The 18,264-nt window shown below is 37.4% G+C and overlaps 1 protein-coding gene across 2 annotated transcripts in view; it reads right to left on the reverse strand.

Annotated features, from left to right (window-relative positions):
* Positions 1 to 18,264, reverse strand: part of SMCHD1 (structural maintenance of chromosomes flexible hinge domain containing 1) — a 97,043-nt gene that overhangs the window by 28,884 nt on the left and 49,895 nt on the right. Inside the window, exons 26-36 of one of the 2 annotated variants that reach the window (XM_034429546.3) lie at positions 16,396 to 16,544; positions 15,514 to 15,602; positions 14,889 to 15,007; positions 13,796 to 13,963; positions 13,419 to 13,544; positions 13,007 to 13,086; positions 8,180 to 8,337; positions 6,795 to 6,895; positions 3,467 to 3,522; positions 2,767 to 2,854; positions 509 to 640 (exon numbers count right to left, since the gene is read on the reverse strand). In XM_034429546.3, coding sequence (XP_034285437.2) covers positions 509 to 640; positions 2,767 to 2,854; positions 3,467 to 3,522; positions 6,795 to 6,895; positions 8,180 to 8,337; positions 13,007 to 13,086; positions 13,419 to 13,544; positions 13,796 to 13,963; positions 14,889 to 15,007; positions 15,514 to 15,602; positions 16,396 to 16,544 — 1,266 coding nt within the window. The remainder of the gene's footprint in view (positions 1 to 508; positions 641 to 2,766; positions 2,855 to 3,466; positions 3,523 to 6,794; positions 6,896 to 8,179; positions 8,338 to 13,006; positions 13,087 to 13,418; positions 13,545 to 13,795; positions 13,964 to 14,888; positions 15,008 to 15,513; positions 15,603 to 16,395; positions 16,545 to 18,264) is intronic. The other variant, XM_034429547.3, reaches the window with a different exon arrangement.

Genomic DNA, 18,264 nt, shown 5'->3' on the forward strand with positions numbered 1-18,264 from the left:
TTGATTAAATAAACCATCTCTATATCCTTTCCTATACTTTTAACAATAATGGTTTTTAATCCCTTCAAATAATACCCCTGAACTTGATTACTTTTCATCTTCTCTTTGTATCCTCTCAGCAAATCCTTCAAAACTTTAACAAACCCCTTTAAATAATGTTTTGCTTAAATGATGTGGGCTAACAAAAATGGTTTTTCTTCTTTCTCTCTATCTTGGTATCATCTCTGTATGGACTGCAAAGCAACATAGCAATCTTTTTATAGACATGTAAAGTATCTATAAAAGCTCCTTAAAATGTCACAGTCATCATGAAGATTTGGGAAATTTCAGTTGGTTCAAAAAGACTTAAAAAGTAAACCTTAACAAACTGCCCTGATTTGACTTTGGATTTTTCTGAATCTGATACAGATCTCGCCTGTTTGTATGTATATGTGTATATATTATATATATATGAATGTATGTTTGTATGCATGCATATAACCATTTTAAACCAAATTCAATTAATCACCGTTACAATGAGAGTCAAGTTCTTGACAAGGGTCCGTCTGTCAACCTCCTGAACATTAGAAACAGCAGTGGTATCTGGCAAAGTTTTTGGCTTCAACAATGCTGGTTTGTTTGGCACCACATCAATTATAAACTTGAGGGGAAAAAAACAACATATAGAAACTTAATGTACAATATAGAAATTTATCAACAACATTAGTCCTAATTGCAGAAGTATCCATGCATATTCTTGTGATATTTCACTCCTTTCTAGCCTGGGCCTATGAATCAATTGGCAATATATTATTCCTCCAGTATCACTATTGAAATTGTGGTGCTTGTTGGTTTGCTTAAAATACACTGTAAACTATTTTAAAATAATTGGTTCAAAATGCTTAAGGAATTTTGTTTGAATTTATTTTTTTATTCTTTGCAGCTTTTTTAAAATCACAAAACACATTTCGCAAAAAATTACTTAGGACCCAGATTCAAATTCTGACAGCTGCCCCCCCTCCGGTCACATGATTGCATTTTGGGTGTGTGGCAACTGGCCCACATTTATGTGACTGATTTATAACATTTCTCCCCTCCCCCAGAAACTGGTGTTTGCTCAGGTTCTGCAAAAACGCCTATTGCAGAAAATGGGTTCCCTTAATGACCATAATGTTTGCTTAACAATAGCAATAGCAATAGCACTTAGACGTATATACTGTTTCACAGTGCTTTACAGGCCTCTCTAAATGGCTTACAGTCAGCATATTGCCCTCAACAATCCTCGAAAGGATGGAAGGCTGAGTCAACCTTGAGCTGGTGAAGATCAAACTGTCGAACTGCTGGCAGCCAGCAGTCAGCAAACTACGGATTTGCTTAATAACCATTCTGTTTAATGAATGCTGCAAACCATATCATAAAACTGGGTTGGTCACAAGATGATCTTTTAAAAACCGGCATGGTTTATACTGTAACTCTGGGCTAAATTGCAGTTGTAAGTTGAGGACTACTTGTATCAACAAATAGACAAACATAGACACTAAATTTATGTAAGGAATCTTACAGAGATTTCTATTTTCCCTATTCACTTACACAGTCTTACCCTCTGATAATGTCAACTGATAATGCTAGAAAGCCACAGAAGAATGAATGAAAATCCCAGCTTCTTCACCTTGCCAGCCTTAATTCTTCAAATCCAATTGAAACAAGTTCTGATCCTTTGACCCAGAATGCATGTAACATATATATGCTAGAGATCAAAAATGTTCCAATAAAGGGCCGGGCCAGGGAGGGGGATAGCTGAATTAATAATTACTAATTAAAATCAATCCTCTATAAAACAAAAGGCTTTATTTACAAAATTAACAGATACCCTATTTGCATGTAGCAAATATTCTCTACACAATGAAGCACATAGTTACAAATGTACAAATTCCATTATTTCTTTCCAGCAGGAACAGCAACAAATGAAACAAAAGATAGGAAATGAAGGAAGAGATAGGGGCATTGAGAAAATGGATGAAGATGAAATAAGAAAAGATATGGGAAAAGTAACTTTTTTTTTTATAATTTAGGCATTATAAAAATTTAAAATTAATTAAGCAGCAGAGGTGGGTCCCGATGGGGAACAAATAATTGCTAAAGGCATCCGCACAAGAAAAGTCTTCATCCATTTTTATATTCCATCAATTTGTTTTCAACAGCTTCTGGTACATCTACAGGTCTAGGAAAGGTCCAACTGGACAGTGCATGAGTAACTTCAATTATTTAAAGCCAAGAGCCAGTATTTCTTGCGGGGCAAAGATGTCAGTTATGACAACAACCTACAACCTCTCAGTTTTAATATCAAGCAATGCTGATAGGAAGGGAGGGGGCAATAGGTTTAAATTGATATGGGTATAAGACATAACTGTCACTGATAGAGGGCAATCAACAGTTCTGTATGGCTTCATTAGTTTTTCATAAAAATTTGAATCAGGTGATACCACTGGAGCCAATTTTAAATCAAGCAGCCTTGATTTAAAACTTTAATAACTGTAAAGTTGGGTGTGTTTTTTTTTTAAGCCCTGTCCTGGACCAAGAAATTTAAATCCAACAAAGGTATCAATTGATTAGATGACCCTTCTCGTATATTTTTTTTATTTCTGAATCTAATGATGATAAGATTTGCTTATGCATGCTAAAAAAAATCAATACAATTCATAGCTGGGCAAAATTTTACCAGAAAAATAATAAAATACAATTTTAAAAATGTAAAACACATTTTTATACATTATTTCAAAAGCTTACCTCTCTACTGTTAAGAACACTTATTCTGTCAATTGTAAACATAAATTGGATGCTGTATTTGCTTGCTTTTTCTGGAACCGTTTTATTCCTAAATTATAAACACTGTTAGTATTTCTTTAAAATTTACAATACTTAAATTCTCAATATTTTTCCCTATTAACATTTTATGTTGCTCTTTGAAACAAATGAACCAAAATCAGTTTTTTAAAATTAACTTGTTTTATTATATATTTCATTCAGTCTGAAAGTAAGAAATACTCAGACTGATTACAAAGAAAGAAACAGATTTTTCATATTTAATGTCTGCAATACTTGCTATACCACATTCCTGAAATTCTCAGTTCTCAGTTCTTAAACTATACCACATTCCTGAAATTCTCAGTTCTCAGTCCTTAAACTTTCTATTATGTCATTCATGACACTCATATGCTTTAATTAACCTAATTAATCTCAAATAAAATTATACTTTTCCATATATATTCTCAATTTTGAAGCACTATTCTAGACACAGGTATTTAACATATCAATACCTAGGTTGAAAAAAATCATACCTGAAATATGAATTTCAGTCTTAATAAAAACAAATTATTGCTATCAAACCAAACTATATTTAAAAACAAATAGGATTATTTTGCCAGTTATAGTTTTTTTGTAAGCATCATTATATTAGAACTACTATAAAACAACATTATTTGTTAACCTGAAGCAAAAAAAGTCCTCATCTATGTTCCCTTCGGAACACTCAAATGTTGCAATCTAAAAAAGAAAAAGAAAAAAGATAGTGAAAGAAAGCCACATTATATATGTAAGCATTTAAAAAGTAATTTTATTAAATTCAGTTACTTTGAATCCTTGAGAATCTAAATAAATAAAATGATAGACATTATATTAACTAAGAACCTAAAAAAGTATATAGTATAAATGAAGCTCATTTTTTTAGTTTTTAGTCAAAAATCAAATCAATAGATTATTTTAAAAGACCAAAATTCAATGTTAATTATGTTGATATTTAGGTTAAACAAAATGTAAAGTAAAATACAAAGAGAACAAATTCATACAACCATTAAAATTAATGGGGATATAGCAATAGGATATAGCAATAGTAAACCATAGATGCTAGACAAACTTCTCTGTTGAATACATTCAATAATTGGACTCCCCTACTGGAAAGTATTATCTTTTAAACTCAAAAGCGTTTGTAAAATTATCTCATGATCCAAGTAAATAATAATGATGTGATTCTTCATGTAATCTCATCTCTAACCTCTCTGGACTTTAAGGATACCAAAACCAATGATCATTCCTGTCTACTTTCAATCAACAGAAGTTCCCAGATCATTTTAAAGGTTTAAATTTAATAATAATAGTAATAAATACACTGCTTTAATATAAATGAATATATTGTCAGAGCAAAGCTATCTTTGTCTAAATAAAATTACAGATTATTGCATGAGTTTAAGATGAGCAATTGTTCTCTAAACCACTGAAGCAATTTATACTAATATAAAAATGAAATATCTTTAGGAGAGTGTGATTTCCTTTAGAATGAAAAACACTTGTCAAGATATTCATTCCAGTTACTAGTTAAAAATCTCACCAACAAACAGAAAAAGGAATTGACAGAAAATTAACCTACAGATAGAAAAAAAGGTTAAATATTTTGCTATTCTCTTAACAGCTAGGTGTGGGACAATCAGAGGACAACTATACAAAGCTGATACAACAAATTAAAATAGATTTGGAAAGGTGGAAGAATGTACAGTTATTGATAGGGAGAATTGCAGTGGTGAAAATGAACATACTACCAAAACTACTCTTTTTATTTCAAGCCATACCAGTAAAATTAGAAAAGATTTTTTTTGATGAACTAAATAAAATGACTCTGCAAAATACTTGGCAACGAAAAAAATCAAGAATAAAATTGAAAGTATTACAGGATTCTAGGAATAATGGTGGTTTTGGGCTCCCAGACTGGGAATTATATTACCAGGCTGCAGCTCTCACCTGGCTAAAAGATTGGGTAAACTTGTATAACAGAAGACTATTATTACTCGAAGGGCACGACTTACAATTAGGCTGGCATGCCTTTCTCTGGTATGGAAGAAATATGGCGCACAAATATTTCCAGAGGCATTATGTCAGGAACGCATTACTTAACATTTGGGAAAAAATTAAACTACAACACTATAGGGAAGTACCAGCCTGGCTCTCTCCAATGGAGGCAATAATATATCCAAATCTTATAAACTGGGCAAAAATTGTATGTTACAAGGACATTTTAGATGAAAGGGGTGATCTTAGATCCAGACAACAATTGCAGAAGCAGGGGTTGGACTTCTCTTGGTGGCCATATTTGCAGATCCAAGCAAGGCACGAAAAAGATGTTAAATTATAGGATGTAAACAAAGAACAAACAGCATTGGAAAAAAATTTAATGGGGACAGATGAAAAATTGATTATATACATTGAGTCTCCCAGAGAGCAACACAGAGTTGCAGTTCGTCAGCAGAAAAAAAGGCCCAGAAACTTGTGAATGAGATTTCCTGTGAGATTTCCTGTGAATGAGTTACAGAACCTAGGGCTGTAGAACAACTAAGTTTACGTAGGTAAAACCTGGCTAGAAAGAATATGCACATAAAAGCCTACGAAAAAGGAAAAAAGATACATTGTACCTTTACAGGAAGGATATCTGAGAAGTGGGTGTGGCTCACTGAAGACGCCTTAAGAGGCAGAAATAGCTATCTGAGTCTCCCAGAGAGCAACACAGAGTTGCAGTTTGTCAGCAGAAAAAAAGGTCCAGAAACTTGTGAATGAGATTTCACAGAACCTAGGGCTGTAGAACAACTAAGTTTACGGAGGTAAAACCTGGCTAGAAAGAATATGCATATATATATATATATATAATTTATTTACTGAACTATAAAATGGAGGAAGAGATAGTTAAAGAAACAACAATTGCCTGGGCAAGGAATTTTGGATACAATATAGAATTAGAAAAACGGCTAAAAATTTGGGAGAGAAACTACAAACTCACGATGGCCACGCATATAAAGAAAACCTTTACAAAATGTTTTACAGGTGGCATTTGTCTCCAGCAAGATTGGCCAAAATGTATAAGAACAACTCCGCCAATTGTTGGAAATGCAACCAGACTTCAGGATCATACTACCACATGTGGTGGACATGTAAGAAAGCAAGGAGTTACTGGGAGAAAATTCATAAATGGCTAGAAATGATAACTGAGCAACATATTGAGTTCAAACCAGAAACATGCCTCTTAGGTATATTGTCGGAAAGTTATGACAAAGCAACCATCTACTTAGTGTTACATATATTGACTGCAGCTAGAATTACATATGCTAAATATTGGAAAAATGTGAACACCCCAACGGATGATGACATAATTAGGAAAATTTGGGATTGTGCAGAAATGGACAGATTAAAGATAAAGAAGACTTGAAATATTACAGGACATCAAATAAATTTTAGGAATGGATATAGACAAGAGATAGAAATGAGAGGGAAGTTTATGAATGTCAGTACAACAAAGATGTATAAAACTATGGATATAATATGGAAAAATTTGTAAATAAACTAATGTAAGTAGAAACTTAATTGAAGTTTTCTTTTGTTTCCTTTTGTCTTTGTTTTTGTTTTTGTTTGTTTGTATTGTTGCAATTACTGTTAACATAGTATAGTTACAGTTATTAGCATATATGTTAAGATTTATCATTGCTCTCTCTCTGGTTTTGCTTTATTTGCATTGTTATCCTGACATGGCACCATCTTTTCAATAAAGTACAATAAAATAATAATAATAAAAAAGATATTCATTCCGACACTGAAATGTCCTTTATGGAACCTGATCTACTACCGAACAAGGCATTACTGTGAAACATCTGGTATGATGGAAAAAATAACATAGTTATACATAAATTGATGGATAGGTTTAACCGGAACTCAATTTGCACACATATGTATAGTGTCTATCTGTTTATCTGTTGCACACATTGTTTCCTGTTACTTACATTTTCATCATTGCCTATTTCCTTGATTTTCATAGAAATCCTTCCTGGATTTATATTTTTAATATTGTTGCCATCTTCAGAAATAACACTAACCGTGAAATCTGCATGAGGAAGGAAAATACATTTTCACACATGTTGCTAAACTTAACTTCCAGATTAAAACTCTGAAGTAAAATATTCTAGTCACAAATACATGTCAAAGAATGTAGGAAACTGATAATGGTACTATAATGATGTATATTCCATAAAAATGCATCACTATATTCCCAGACATTTAATGACATCACATCATAGCCAAAGCCTCCAGTGCCATAACCCAGAATAGCAGTAGCACTTAGATTTATATACCACTTCACAGTGCTTTACAGCCCTCTCTAAGTGGTTTACAAAGTCAATGGTACCAAAGCATCCAGTGATTCCAATGCCATGGACCAGTATGATAGAACAGATACTTTTTATAGCGAAGAGGAAGGAAAACGCAATAAGGTTTCAAGACTTATGTCAGCACTTTGACCAAAGCCAAACCATGAAGATGACTATCCATTTTGACTGGAAGTATATTTTATTGATATAGGCTACAGTAATAAAATAAATAAATTCTGAAATAATATAATAAATAAAATAAATAAATGTAATAAAATAAATAAATGAGTAAATTCTTTTGGTTTGGAGATTAAGAACATTGAGGAGTATCTACAGAAGCAAATTGAATTGCTGAGCAACTGTCTCAGAATATTAAAATATTCTGAGACTAAAACTGAAAAGAGTAATAAGTTACTTCCAAAAAGTACTAATTATCTTCATTATAAAAAAGGCGAGAATAATCTCAATTTTGGTAGGATTACATTAATGGAATATGAAGGTATATTCCCAATGGGAGTATAATGTGAGAATAATTTGTATTCTGCCAGTCCACTAATGCAGTTTATCAATTGAAAAACAATATTCCTAATTCCTATAGATAACTGCTTTTCAGAGTTTGGAGTCATAGATTTGGTATCAGATTATAAACTGTTCTTAGCTCTACTTCAATTTAGGTTTTGAAAACTATCACTTCTTTCCATGGGCTTACCCCTAATCTTTCAATCATACTCAATATACTTTGTCCTGTGGAGCAGAAAAAAGGTTTTAAGCAGCCTAAATTAGATCTATTCATATGACACTTCAATGTAAAGGCATTTCGCACCAAAATATCAGCAGATTGCTATATTAAACTGTAGAGAAACAGCCATTTATAACCTAAAAATGACATTGATAGGGCAAACTATCTTTTAAAAGATAGCCAAAAATATTCTGTTGAAAAATAAGAAATAAAAGACAAGAAAAAACATTCCAACTTTCTAATGGTTATCATTAGAAAATAAAAAAAATGTTAAAGCACTCACCAGGAAAAGTGTTTCCAGCAGTGAAGATAGCATTCTCATCATATATAATATTTAAACATACAGGTTTCTCTGGGTCAGGCAAAACATTTATCTTGATCTCTGGACTGGTTAGTACATTCCTGATATACAAGGTCTTGAACTGCAAGGTGTACTCTCCTCTGAAATACAATAATAATTAAACATCAATATAGTTCTACTGAAGGCTCCAACATTTTAAATAGAAATATAGGAGTTCCAATATATAATAGTCTTTCACTTATACAACCATTTTTTTACAACTGCCACAGTATCCCCATGGTCATGTGATCAAAATTTTGACATTTGGCAGCTGGCATATATTTACAATGGTAAACGGCATCCAAATGACCTCTTTTCTTGGCATCTTGGCAGCCTTTGGTACTATTATTATTATTATTATTATTATTATTATTATTATTATTATTATTATTAATTGAATTTGTATAAATTGGCCCAGAGAACAAAATTTAAAACACCCCACATTTACAAGACAAATTTAAAATTTAAAAAATTTAAAAACAGTTTAAAAGAGAGGTTAGGCCAGGCCAGCCTGCTGGAATAGAAATGTTTTGAGGGCATGGCGGAAAGCGTGCAGATCCGGGATCCTCTGTATCGCCGGGGGGAGCTCGTTCCAGATGGCGGGTGCCCCCACAGAGAAGGCTCTCCCCCTGGGGGCCGCCAGTCGACACTGTTTGACCGACAGCATCCTAAGAAGCCCCTGTCTATGGGAGCGTACTGGTTGGTGAGAGGCTACTGGTGGCAGAAGGCGGTCTCGTAGATACGCCGGTCCTAAGCCGTGGAGCACTCTAAAGGTGGTAACCAAAACCTTGAAGCGCACCCACCGGGAGCCAGTGCAGCTTGCGCAGAGGGGGGTTACATGGGAGCGCCACGTCGGTCCCATAACCACCTGCGCGGCCGCATTCTGGACCAGCTGGAGCCTCTGGGTGCTCCTCAAGGGGAGCCTCATGTAGAGAGCATTGCAGTAGTCCAGGCGGGAAGTGACGAGGGCATGAGTGACCGTATTTAATGAGTCCCGATCCAGAAAGGGACGCAACTGGCGAATCAGACGAACCTGATAAAATGCCCTCCCGGCCACAGCCGTCAAGTGCTCTTCTAAAGACAGCTGTGAGTCCAGGAGGGCACCCAAGTTGCGAGCCCTCTCCGTGGGGGCCAATGACTCGCCCCCAATAGTCAGTGATGGCACAACTGACTATATCAGGATGTCGGAAACCACAGCCACTCGGTCTTGGATGGGTTGAGCCTTAGTCTGTTTCTCCCCATCCAGATCCGTACAGCCTCCAGGCACCGGGACATCACTTCAAGGGCATCATTGGGGTGGTCTGGGGTGGAGATGTACAGCTGAGTGTCATCAGCGTACTGGTAGTACTTCACCCCGAAACCACGGATGATCTCACCCAGCGGCTTCACATAAATGTTGAACAGAAGGGGCGAGAGGACCGACCCCTGGGGCACCCCACATACAAGGGGCCTCGGGGTCGACCTCTGTCCCCCTGCCAACACTGACTGTGACCGGTCAGAGAGGAAGGAGGAGAACCACCGCAGGACGGTTCCCCCCACCCCTATCTCTTCCAGCCGGTGCAGCATGATACCATGTTCGATGGTATCAAAAGCCGCTGAGAAGTCTAATAGGACCAGGACAGAGGAGCAACCCCTGTCCCGAGCCCTCCAGAGATCATCAACCAATGCGACCAATGCCGTTTCCGTGCTGTACCCAGGCCTGAAGCCCGACTGGAATTGATCCAGATAAGCCGATTCATCCAGGTACTGAGGGAGCTGTCATGCTACCACACTCTCAACAACCTTTGCAACAAAGCGAAGGTTGGAGACTGGACGGTAATTAGCCAACACTGCCGGGTCCAGGGAAGGCTTCCTGAGGAGAAGTCTCACCACCGCCTCTTTCAAGGCGGCGGGAAAGACACCCTCACTCAAAGAAGCATTTATTATCCCCTGGAGCCAGCCTTGTGTAACCTCCCGAGAGACCAGCACCAACCAGGAGGGACACGGGTCCAATAAACATGTGGCAGCATTCAGTCTACTCAGTATCCTGTCCACGTCTTCAGGAGTCACAGAGTCAAACTCTTCCCAGAAAATATTCTCAAGACCTGCCTCCATCCTCCCCCCTGAATCTACCCCATCAGAGTCCAGTTGTTCCCGAATCTGAGCGATACAGATACTGTACAAAATCCTCGGCTCTACCCTCCAAGGGGTCCTCCCGCGCTTCCTGAAGGAGCAGGGAGCGGGTCACCCTAAACAGGGCGGCCGGGCGATTATCTGATGACGCAATAAGAGCAGAAAAATAGTTACATTTTGCCGCTTTTATCGCCACTAGGTAAGTCTTAATATGAGACCTTACCAGTGTTTGGTCAGATTCAGACCGGCTGGCCCTCCAACCACTCTCCAGGTGTCTTTTCCGGCGCTTTATCTCCCTCAGCTCCTTGGTAAACCAAGGAACCAAGAGAGATCAGCGCCGAGTCAGAGGCCGCAAAGGCACGACCCGATCCAAAGCTCCAGCGGCCGCCCTGTCCCAGGCGGCCACCAGGTCTTCGGTCGAGCCATGAGCCAGAGCCTCAGGAAACAGCCCAAGCTCCGTCTGGAACCGATCCGGGTCCATCAGGTGCCTGGGGCACCTCATCGGTTCTGCCTCCCTGCGGCGGGGTGTAGCGGTTCAAAGGTCAAAGCGAAGGAGAGAATGATCTGACCATGACAAGGGTTCAGTCACTATATCCCCAATATCGAGATCATTCAGCCACTGACCAGAGACAAAAACCAAGTCCAGAGTGTTTCCCCCCATGTGAGTAGGGCCATGCACTAACTGGGTCAGGTCCATAGCCGTCATGGAAGCCATGAACTCCCGCGCTGCCTCAGACGCTTCACCGATGGATGGCAGGTTAAAATCCCCCAGGCCGCTGCCACGTGGCAGGGAGCCAGGTACGTGATCAGCAAGCCCACCTGTACCCCATGACCCCACTTCACCAGGAGGGACACACATCCGGCAATCTAAGGAACAGTGGCCTCCCTCAGACCGAGACCTTCTTTTATAACAACCGCCACCCTCCCGCCCCTACCCTGTGACCTCGGTTGATGAAATGCGTGGAAACCAGGAGGGCACATTTCAACGAGGGGGACTCCCCCCTCTTGGCCCAACTAGGTCTCCGTAATTCCTGCCAGATCCGCTTCCCCCTCCTGAACACGATCACAAATGGGGGGGGGGCTTTATTTACTACGGATCTGGCATTGCATAACATCAGCCGAAAGTCCATGGTATCATTCTGGGCTGGATTCAGGCACTAGGGATAGGTGGCTGTCAGCGTTTTGACGCTGGCAGTATATTGTGCTGATTCTCCTCCTTTTTCCCTGGATGGTTTCAGTCAGTGTCTGAAACTCATGGTCCTTGCTTTGTGGGATTCCATGAGGTTTGGTACTTTCCTCTCTCCCATTTAACATCTACATAAAGCTGATGGGTGAGATCATTCATCACTATGGGGTAAGTGTCTTCATTACACTGATGATATTCAGCTTAACATCTCTGTCCATAATAAACTAAAATAAGTTGTTGATGTTGTCACTTGGTGACTGGAAGCTGGGAACAACAGCTTTCAGCTTAACTCTTAGCAAGACTGAGTGGCTTTGGGTTTTGGGGACTTCTGGTTCTAGGGATTTATCATGTCTTGTTCTTAATGAGGTGACACTGCCCCAAACAGACATTGTGTGCATTTTGGACATCCTCCTGAATTCCAGACTCCTGTTCAAAGAGGGACTTTATGCAATTTTGTGTTGGGTGCCATTTGTAACCATTTCTTGGATCATGACGCATTGCTCTCAGTCACTCATTCACTGATTACCTCCCAAATATTACTGTCACGTGCTCTACATAAGGTTGCCTTTAAAGTGTGCTTCCAGGTGCAATTCAAGGTGCTGATGACTTATAAAGACCTATATGGCAAGGGACCAGGGTATCTGAGGAATTGCACCTCCAGTTATATCTACTTGTCCCATTGGATCTGGAGAAGAGGCATGTTACAGGTCCTGTCTACTTTCATCTGACAGGAAGAGAGCATTTTCTATCTTGATATCCACCCTTTGAAATGTCATTCCCCAGAATTTAGGTTGCCCCTCTACTCTATTGGCCTTTTTGAAAGCCCTAAAGATATGGCTGTGCTACCATGTCTGAGAGTCTGGTGGTAGTGGTGAGCCTCTTTAATAGTTATACTAAATTGGATATATTGATATTTAACTACTGATTTTTGTACTGAATTGAATTTGTAATAGTGATTTTAGTATGATTATCTATTTTTATTGTTCTTGCTATTGATGTAAATATTATGAGCTGTATCATATCATTCCTATATATGTATACACACACACCATATATCATACCATTTAATTAATATTCCAAATTTTTAATTATTATAGGATATGATGTTGATACATTAAATTAACATGACACAAATTTTAAAATATACAAAATCCACCTTTATGGTTTTCAAATGACCAACAAATTCAACCTGTTTATCTGGGCTTCACATCTGACATTTTGCAACATTTGCTTTTTAAACAAAATTTGTAATGTTTGCAGTCATCTGATTTTATTTCTTTGAATTTTGTTTTTCTTGTGTGTTTCATTGTTGGTATTGCTCCTGCTTATCTTTATTTCCCATTTATAGCACATGCACAATTAAGGATAATAATTTTTAAAGTAAATACATAAATTCCTATGCCTTCATAGCAGGACTTTAAATATATATTTTAAGCATATTCTGAATAATAGGAAGAATTTTAATCACTTACTTAGGAGCATGAATAGTAAGAACTCCAACGCTTGCTCTACCAGTTTCATCTGTTTTATACAGCATATTTGAAGGAAAAATCTGGAAAAAAATATTTCTTCTTATGACAAAATACTGATAAAGCTTACTAAATAACATTTTTTCATATATATTCTTGGCTTCCCAGTAAAATGCAATATTGTGGAGATGATTTATTATGAACATGTTCTATTGTTTTTTTCCTCTAGTTGTATTTTTGTATCGGTTTTATATATTTGATATGCTTAATTGACTGAAGTTTTATCTATCTATCCAGTCAAATAATTCCACAGAAAAAAACAAGATGTCATGGGAAATAAGCTTTAGGACAATATATGGACAATCAATCTCTATGGTATAAGGAATTTGTAACGGGAAGACCAAGTTTTACTTACCTGTATATTATTATGTTTTAAAAGTGTGATTTTGACATTAGGTTCAGCAGATGGATTATTCCACTGATCACAGAGCTGGATTGTAAGAGCCTTTGGTAATTGTTTGCCATTAATTACAGATATAGCCTAAAAAAAAAGATTATTATTTGGAATTATGTAGAATATATAGCATGCATATACTATTTCATTAATTATTTGTTAATATAAATTCAAATTACATTTTTTGTTTCAGTTTTGTTTTATACCACATAATAAATATGTCAAACTTTCAAGCATAATTAATAAACTCCTCAACTCTTAAAATTGTACAGATTCACAAAACCAATTGTTAGCATAGCATCATTTGGTTAGTATTATATCATATGGCATTGGCTTACCTTCTCTGGTTCTATCCAATCCAGAAGACCCAATTGAGCAGGAGGGCCAGCAATCAAACTTAACTTCCGGTAATGGGACAAATCATGCCAAGCAACGTGCAGTTCTTTAACTTCTGGTGGGCCTGGTTCAAACTTAATTCCTTTGATAGAAATAGTTTGTGTACTTTGCTATAAAAATATGTAATAAGAGATAAAGAAAACTTGTTAGGATTTTACAGGGGAAAATTAGTTGATTGTAAAAGCATAACAAGAATATTCATACTGCATATTTGATGCAAAGTGACTGAAATCAAATGCTAAATTTGGCCCAGGAATTTATGTGTGTTGACAAAAATTATAATCTGTTTCACAGAAATTTGGATCAAACTCCAGTGACAAATATATCATTTTATGTACAGTGATGTTTAGGAGTTTGGGAACCCTTTTAAATATTAAGTATTTCTACAGAAATATGACCTAAAACCTGACTGGTTTTCCACAAAGTCCTAAAAGTAGGTAAAGAGAACCCAATTAACACATTTGTTTATGAATAATAAAATAGTTTTCCTAGGACTGAAAAGGCATTCTAGCCATCTCTTAATATTCATGTAACTGTAACGGATTTACGACCACAAATAGGATTAAAACCTCTGTCATTTAGAGATGTGGTCATTAAGTGAGTCATCACATGATTAACTGAGTTGTCACACCAATTTTATGACCTTTATAGCTATTGTCTTTAAGTGAATCATAGTTGTTATGTGAATCCGGTTTTCCACCCATTGACTTTGCTTGTTGGAAGCTGGATGGGAAAGTTACAAATGATGACCACATGTTCCTCAGATACTGTAACTGTCTTAAATGCACACTGACTGTCAATTGCCTGCATAATGATCACATACATGACTGCAGGGAAGCTCTGAGTTTAAGGAGCAGCTGCAAGATACTTTTTTTCAGTACTGTCATAACTTAGAATGGCTTCTAAATGAATGACTGGAGCTCAAGAACTTCTTGTAAACTGCTTTAGCGATAGAGGTATAAACTCCTCTCCCTGCTTCTTTAAAGAAAAAAAAAATATTTAAATGGATATAATGTGGGATATTAAAAAAAATACCTGCCAAATAGTTTTCAAATCTGATTTATCCAGCCCATTCCCAGAAATCTTCAAGGCAGTCATACAAGATGATGTCAGGGACTGAATCCGATTTCCATGCTGATCGGTAATCATTATCTCTTTTATATATATATAAAAAGTACAAGTTATAGAAATACTGTATAACATATTAGAGTTACAAAACAGATTAAAATATTACCATATTTATAATATGTTATAAACTACATTCTACATAAAGCTTAAAGCCCTCCTCGATGTTAAATACCATAGTAGTTCGATTTCATGCTTATTCAAGATCTGAAATGGGCTTCATGCTTTGAACTATGCAAGCAGAATATTCTATCACATAGCCTAAATGTAATAGAAGTCTAGAATCTTAGTCAACATACCATTAATGCAAACCTAACAGCACTAAATCAAATCAGAATGTGGGGCCAAATGTAAATATAGATTTACTTTGCATAATATGGACAGATTGGAACTCAACTCCCTTTTGAGAGCTGAATGAATAAATAAAAGCCACACGACTGCAGCTGGTGAATATATCAAGCTGCTAAGGACTGCCATGGTACTATCAAGGTGTCAGTTAAAAATGTTAAGATATAAAAATGTTACACATACATACCCATTTCACCTTGCAGCTTTTCACCCATTTTTATTATATTTGATCCTTTAATTTCACTTTTGATATGTTTTGGCTCATCAGCAACCGGTCTAGTGAAATACACAGTGAGAGGTTAATATACTTATTTTAAGGAAATAGTGGTAAATTTCATATTGTTCATACTTTGTATAGTTAATCTTTACTGAGATTCAGGCAGGGACATCTGCAGAAATGGAGTGGAGGGGGGGGGGGAATGACAGAACATGTGATATTGTAATGCAAACTCCATCCCTTGTATACGTTGCATATGACACTCTGCTACAAATACAAAAGGGCAGATCGTGCATTCTGTTATGATGCATGTGTTGTTATTTTGGCATCATTATGACAACATGCAGGTTTTGATCTTCTTCATCCCAAATAACTACAAACACTACAGTGGAGTAAATTACATACAAATAACAGGGCCAATCCATAATCCTGTTTATTTCTGTCAAAGTACTGCTTTTCCTCCTCCTGAAGTGATCTTGTGGCTCAAAAAGAGTCTGTGCTTCAAAAGTAGAACACACTCTTACTTATCAGACCCAATCTTCTAGGCTACACTGAGTGTTCCCCTGAACACTGATCTTTCCCCTGGAAGACTGCAAAAGGGCAATCACACAATTGTAGAGGCAGTTGGCAACCGGTTGTCAATGTGAGCAGGCTGCCAACCACCCCAAATGTGGTGATGTGATCATAGTTAGGCACATGTGACATTTATATATGTTAATATACAGCATGTCTTCTTAACATTCATACTGTATGTCTGTATAAACAAAAAGTGGCAATAACAGTATTTGCCCAGCAGGAAAAGCTACAGTATAAGCTTCATTACTGAAACATGATTGAAGAAAAAGTACAAACCTGACCACAAATGAACTTGCCAAAGACACGTGTTCATCACTAAACGTAAGCAGACAACAGCATTCATCTTTTACAGATGTTGGAACTTTCACATTAGGTAACAATCCTTTGATCAGTTGTTTGCTATTAAGCTTTGGAGTCCAGCTTACCTAAGATAAAAAAAAATACTTTGAATATTAGAAAAGTAACATTTTTCCTGTTCTTATGTTTTTTTTAAATTTTATTTAAAGATGGCGCCGCCAAAGGCTGCCTCAGTGAAATGCTCTCTAATGGTTTCTTACTCATGAGACCATCTGCTAAGAATTAAGCAACGTTTCTTTAAGGAGCAACTTTCTGTGATCTCTCTCTCTCTCTCTCTCTCTCTCTCTCTCTCTCTCTCTCTCTCTCTCTCTCTCTCTCTCTCTCTCACACACACACACACACACACACACACACACACACACACCGTCTTTACAAATGCGGAGGAGATTTTAACACAGGAAGAAGCAATTTCCCCAGAGCTATGGATTATACCAAGAAAACGTAACGGAGGAAACAGAGACGAAGTAAAAGGGCGGGAATTTTAAACAAGCTAAGAAATAGAGGAAATAGAACTGCTCTGCCTTCGATCTTCCTGACAAATATACTCTCACTTGCTAACAAGATGGATGAAATACTCCTTTTAAACAGATGCAACTCTGATTTTCACAGCGCAGCTGCCCTATGCTTTATTGAAACCTGGTTACATGATGATATTGATGACAACAGCATGCAAATTCCAGACTGCATCTCAAATGAACCATCTGTTAAACTACTGAAGTTCGCAGATAACACAACAGTGATCGGTCTCATTCGATACAATGATGAATCTGCATACAGACAGGAGATTGAACAACTAACCTCGTGGTGTGACCAGAACAATCTGGAACTGAACACGCTCAAAACTGTAGAAATAGTGGTGAACTTTAGGAGAAACCCTCCCATACTACCACCTCTTACAATACTAGACAATACAGTATCAACAATAAAGACCTTCAAATTTCTAGGTTCTACCATATCTCATGACCTAAAATGGACACCCAATATCAAAAACAACATCAAAAAAGCACAACAAAGAATGCTCTTTCTGTGCCAATTCAGAAAGCTCAAACTGCCCAAGGAGCTTCTGATACAGTTCTACAGAGGAATTATTGATTCTGTCATCTGCATCTCTATAACTGTCTGGTTTGGTTCTGCAATCCAACAAGACAGACACAGACTTCAGAGGATAATTAGAACTGCAGGAAAAACAATTACTACCAACCTGCCTTCCATTGAGGGCCTGTATACTGCAAAAGTCAAAAAGAGGGCTGTGAAAATATTTACAGACCCCTCGCTTCCTGGACATAAACTGTTTCAACTCCTACCCTCAAAATGGCGCTATAGAGAGATAACCGGACCAGCGCAGCGAGACTGGCTGGACAATAGCGAAGCTCTGATGAGCTTTGCGAAAATCCAGCCAGACAAACCGCTGGTGGGGGGGTCTTTGGACTGGAACTGTCTTGGAGGGACGGTGAAGAAAGAGAGGCACCTCGGAAGACCAAGAGGAAAGGCAAGTTCCTCGAAGGGTCAGAGGCAGCTCTTTGATCCGGTGGGGCTGGGGTGGGGGGTGGCGGCCATTAAAATAACCGCTCTAAATTGGGGCAACCGGACTAAGATTTGTGCAGGACTGATGTTTGAATGGAATATTGTTATTGGAGGAGTGATTTGGCCAATTTAAAGGTAAAAAGAAATTCTTTGGAAAAAGCTTGAAAGAGGTCCCAGTGTGAAATGAGCGGCTAATTGACACTTTGGAATGTTAATTGGAGGGAAAAGAATAAGGAGGAAGTTAAAAGACTAAAACCCAAAAAA

This window comes from Pantherophis guttatus, chromosome 3, assembly GCF_059756535.1.
Source record: "Pantherophis guttatus breed Tessera chromosome 3, ASM5975653v1, whole genome shotgun sequence".
In the NCBI taxonomy this organism is placed as follows: domain Eukaryota; kingdom Metazoa; phylum Chordata; class Lepidosauria; order Squamata; family Colubridae; genus Pantherophis; species Pantherophis guttatus.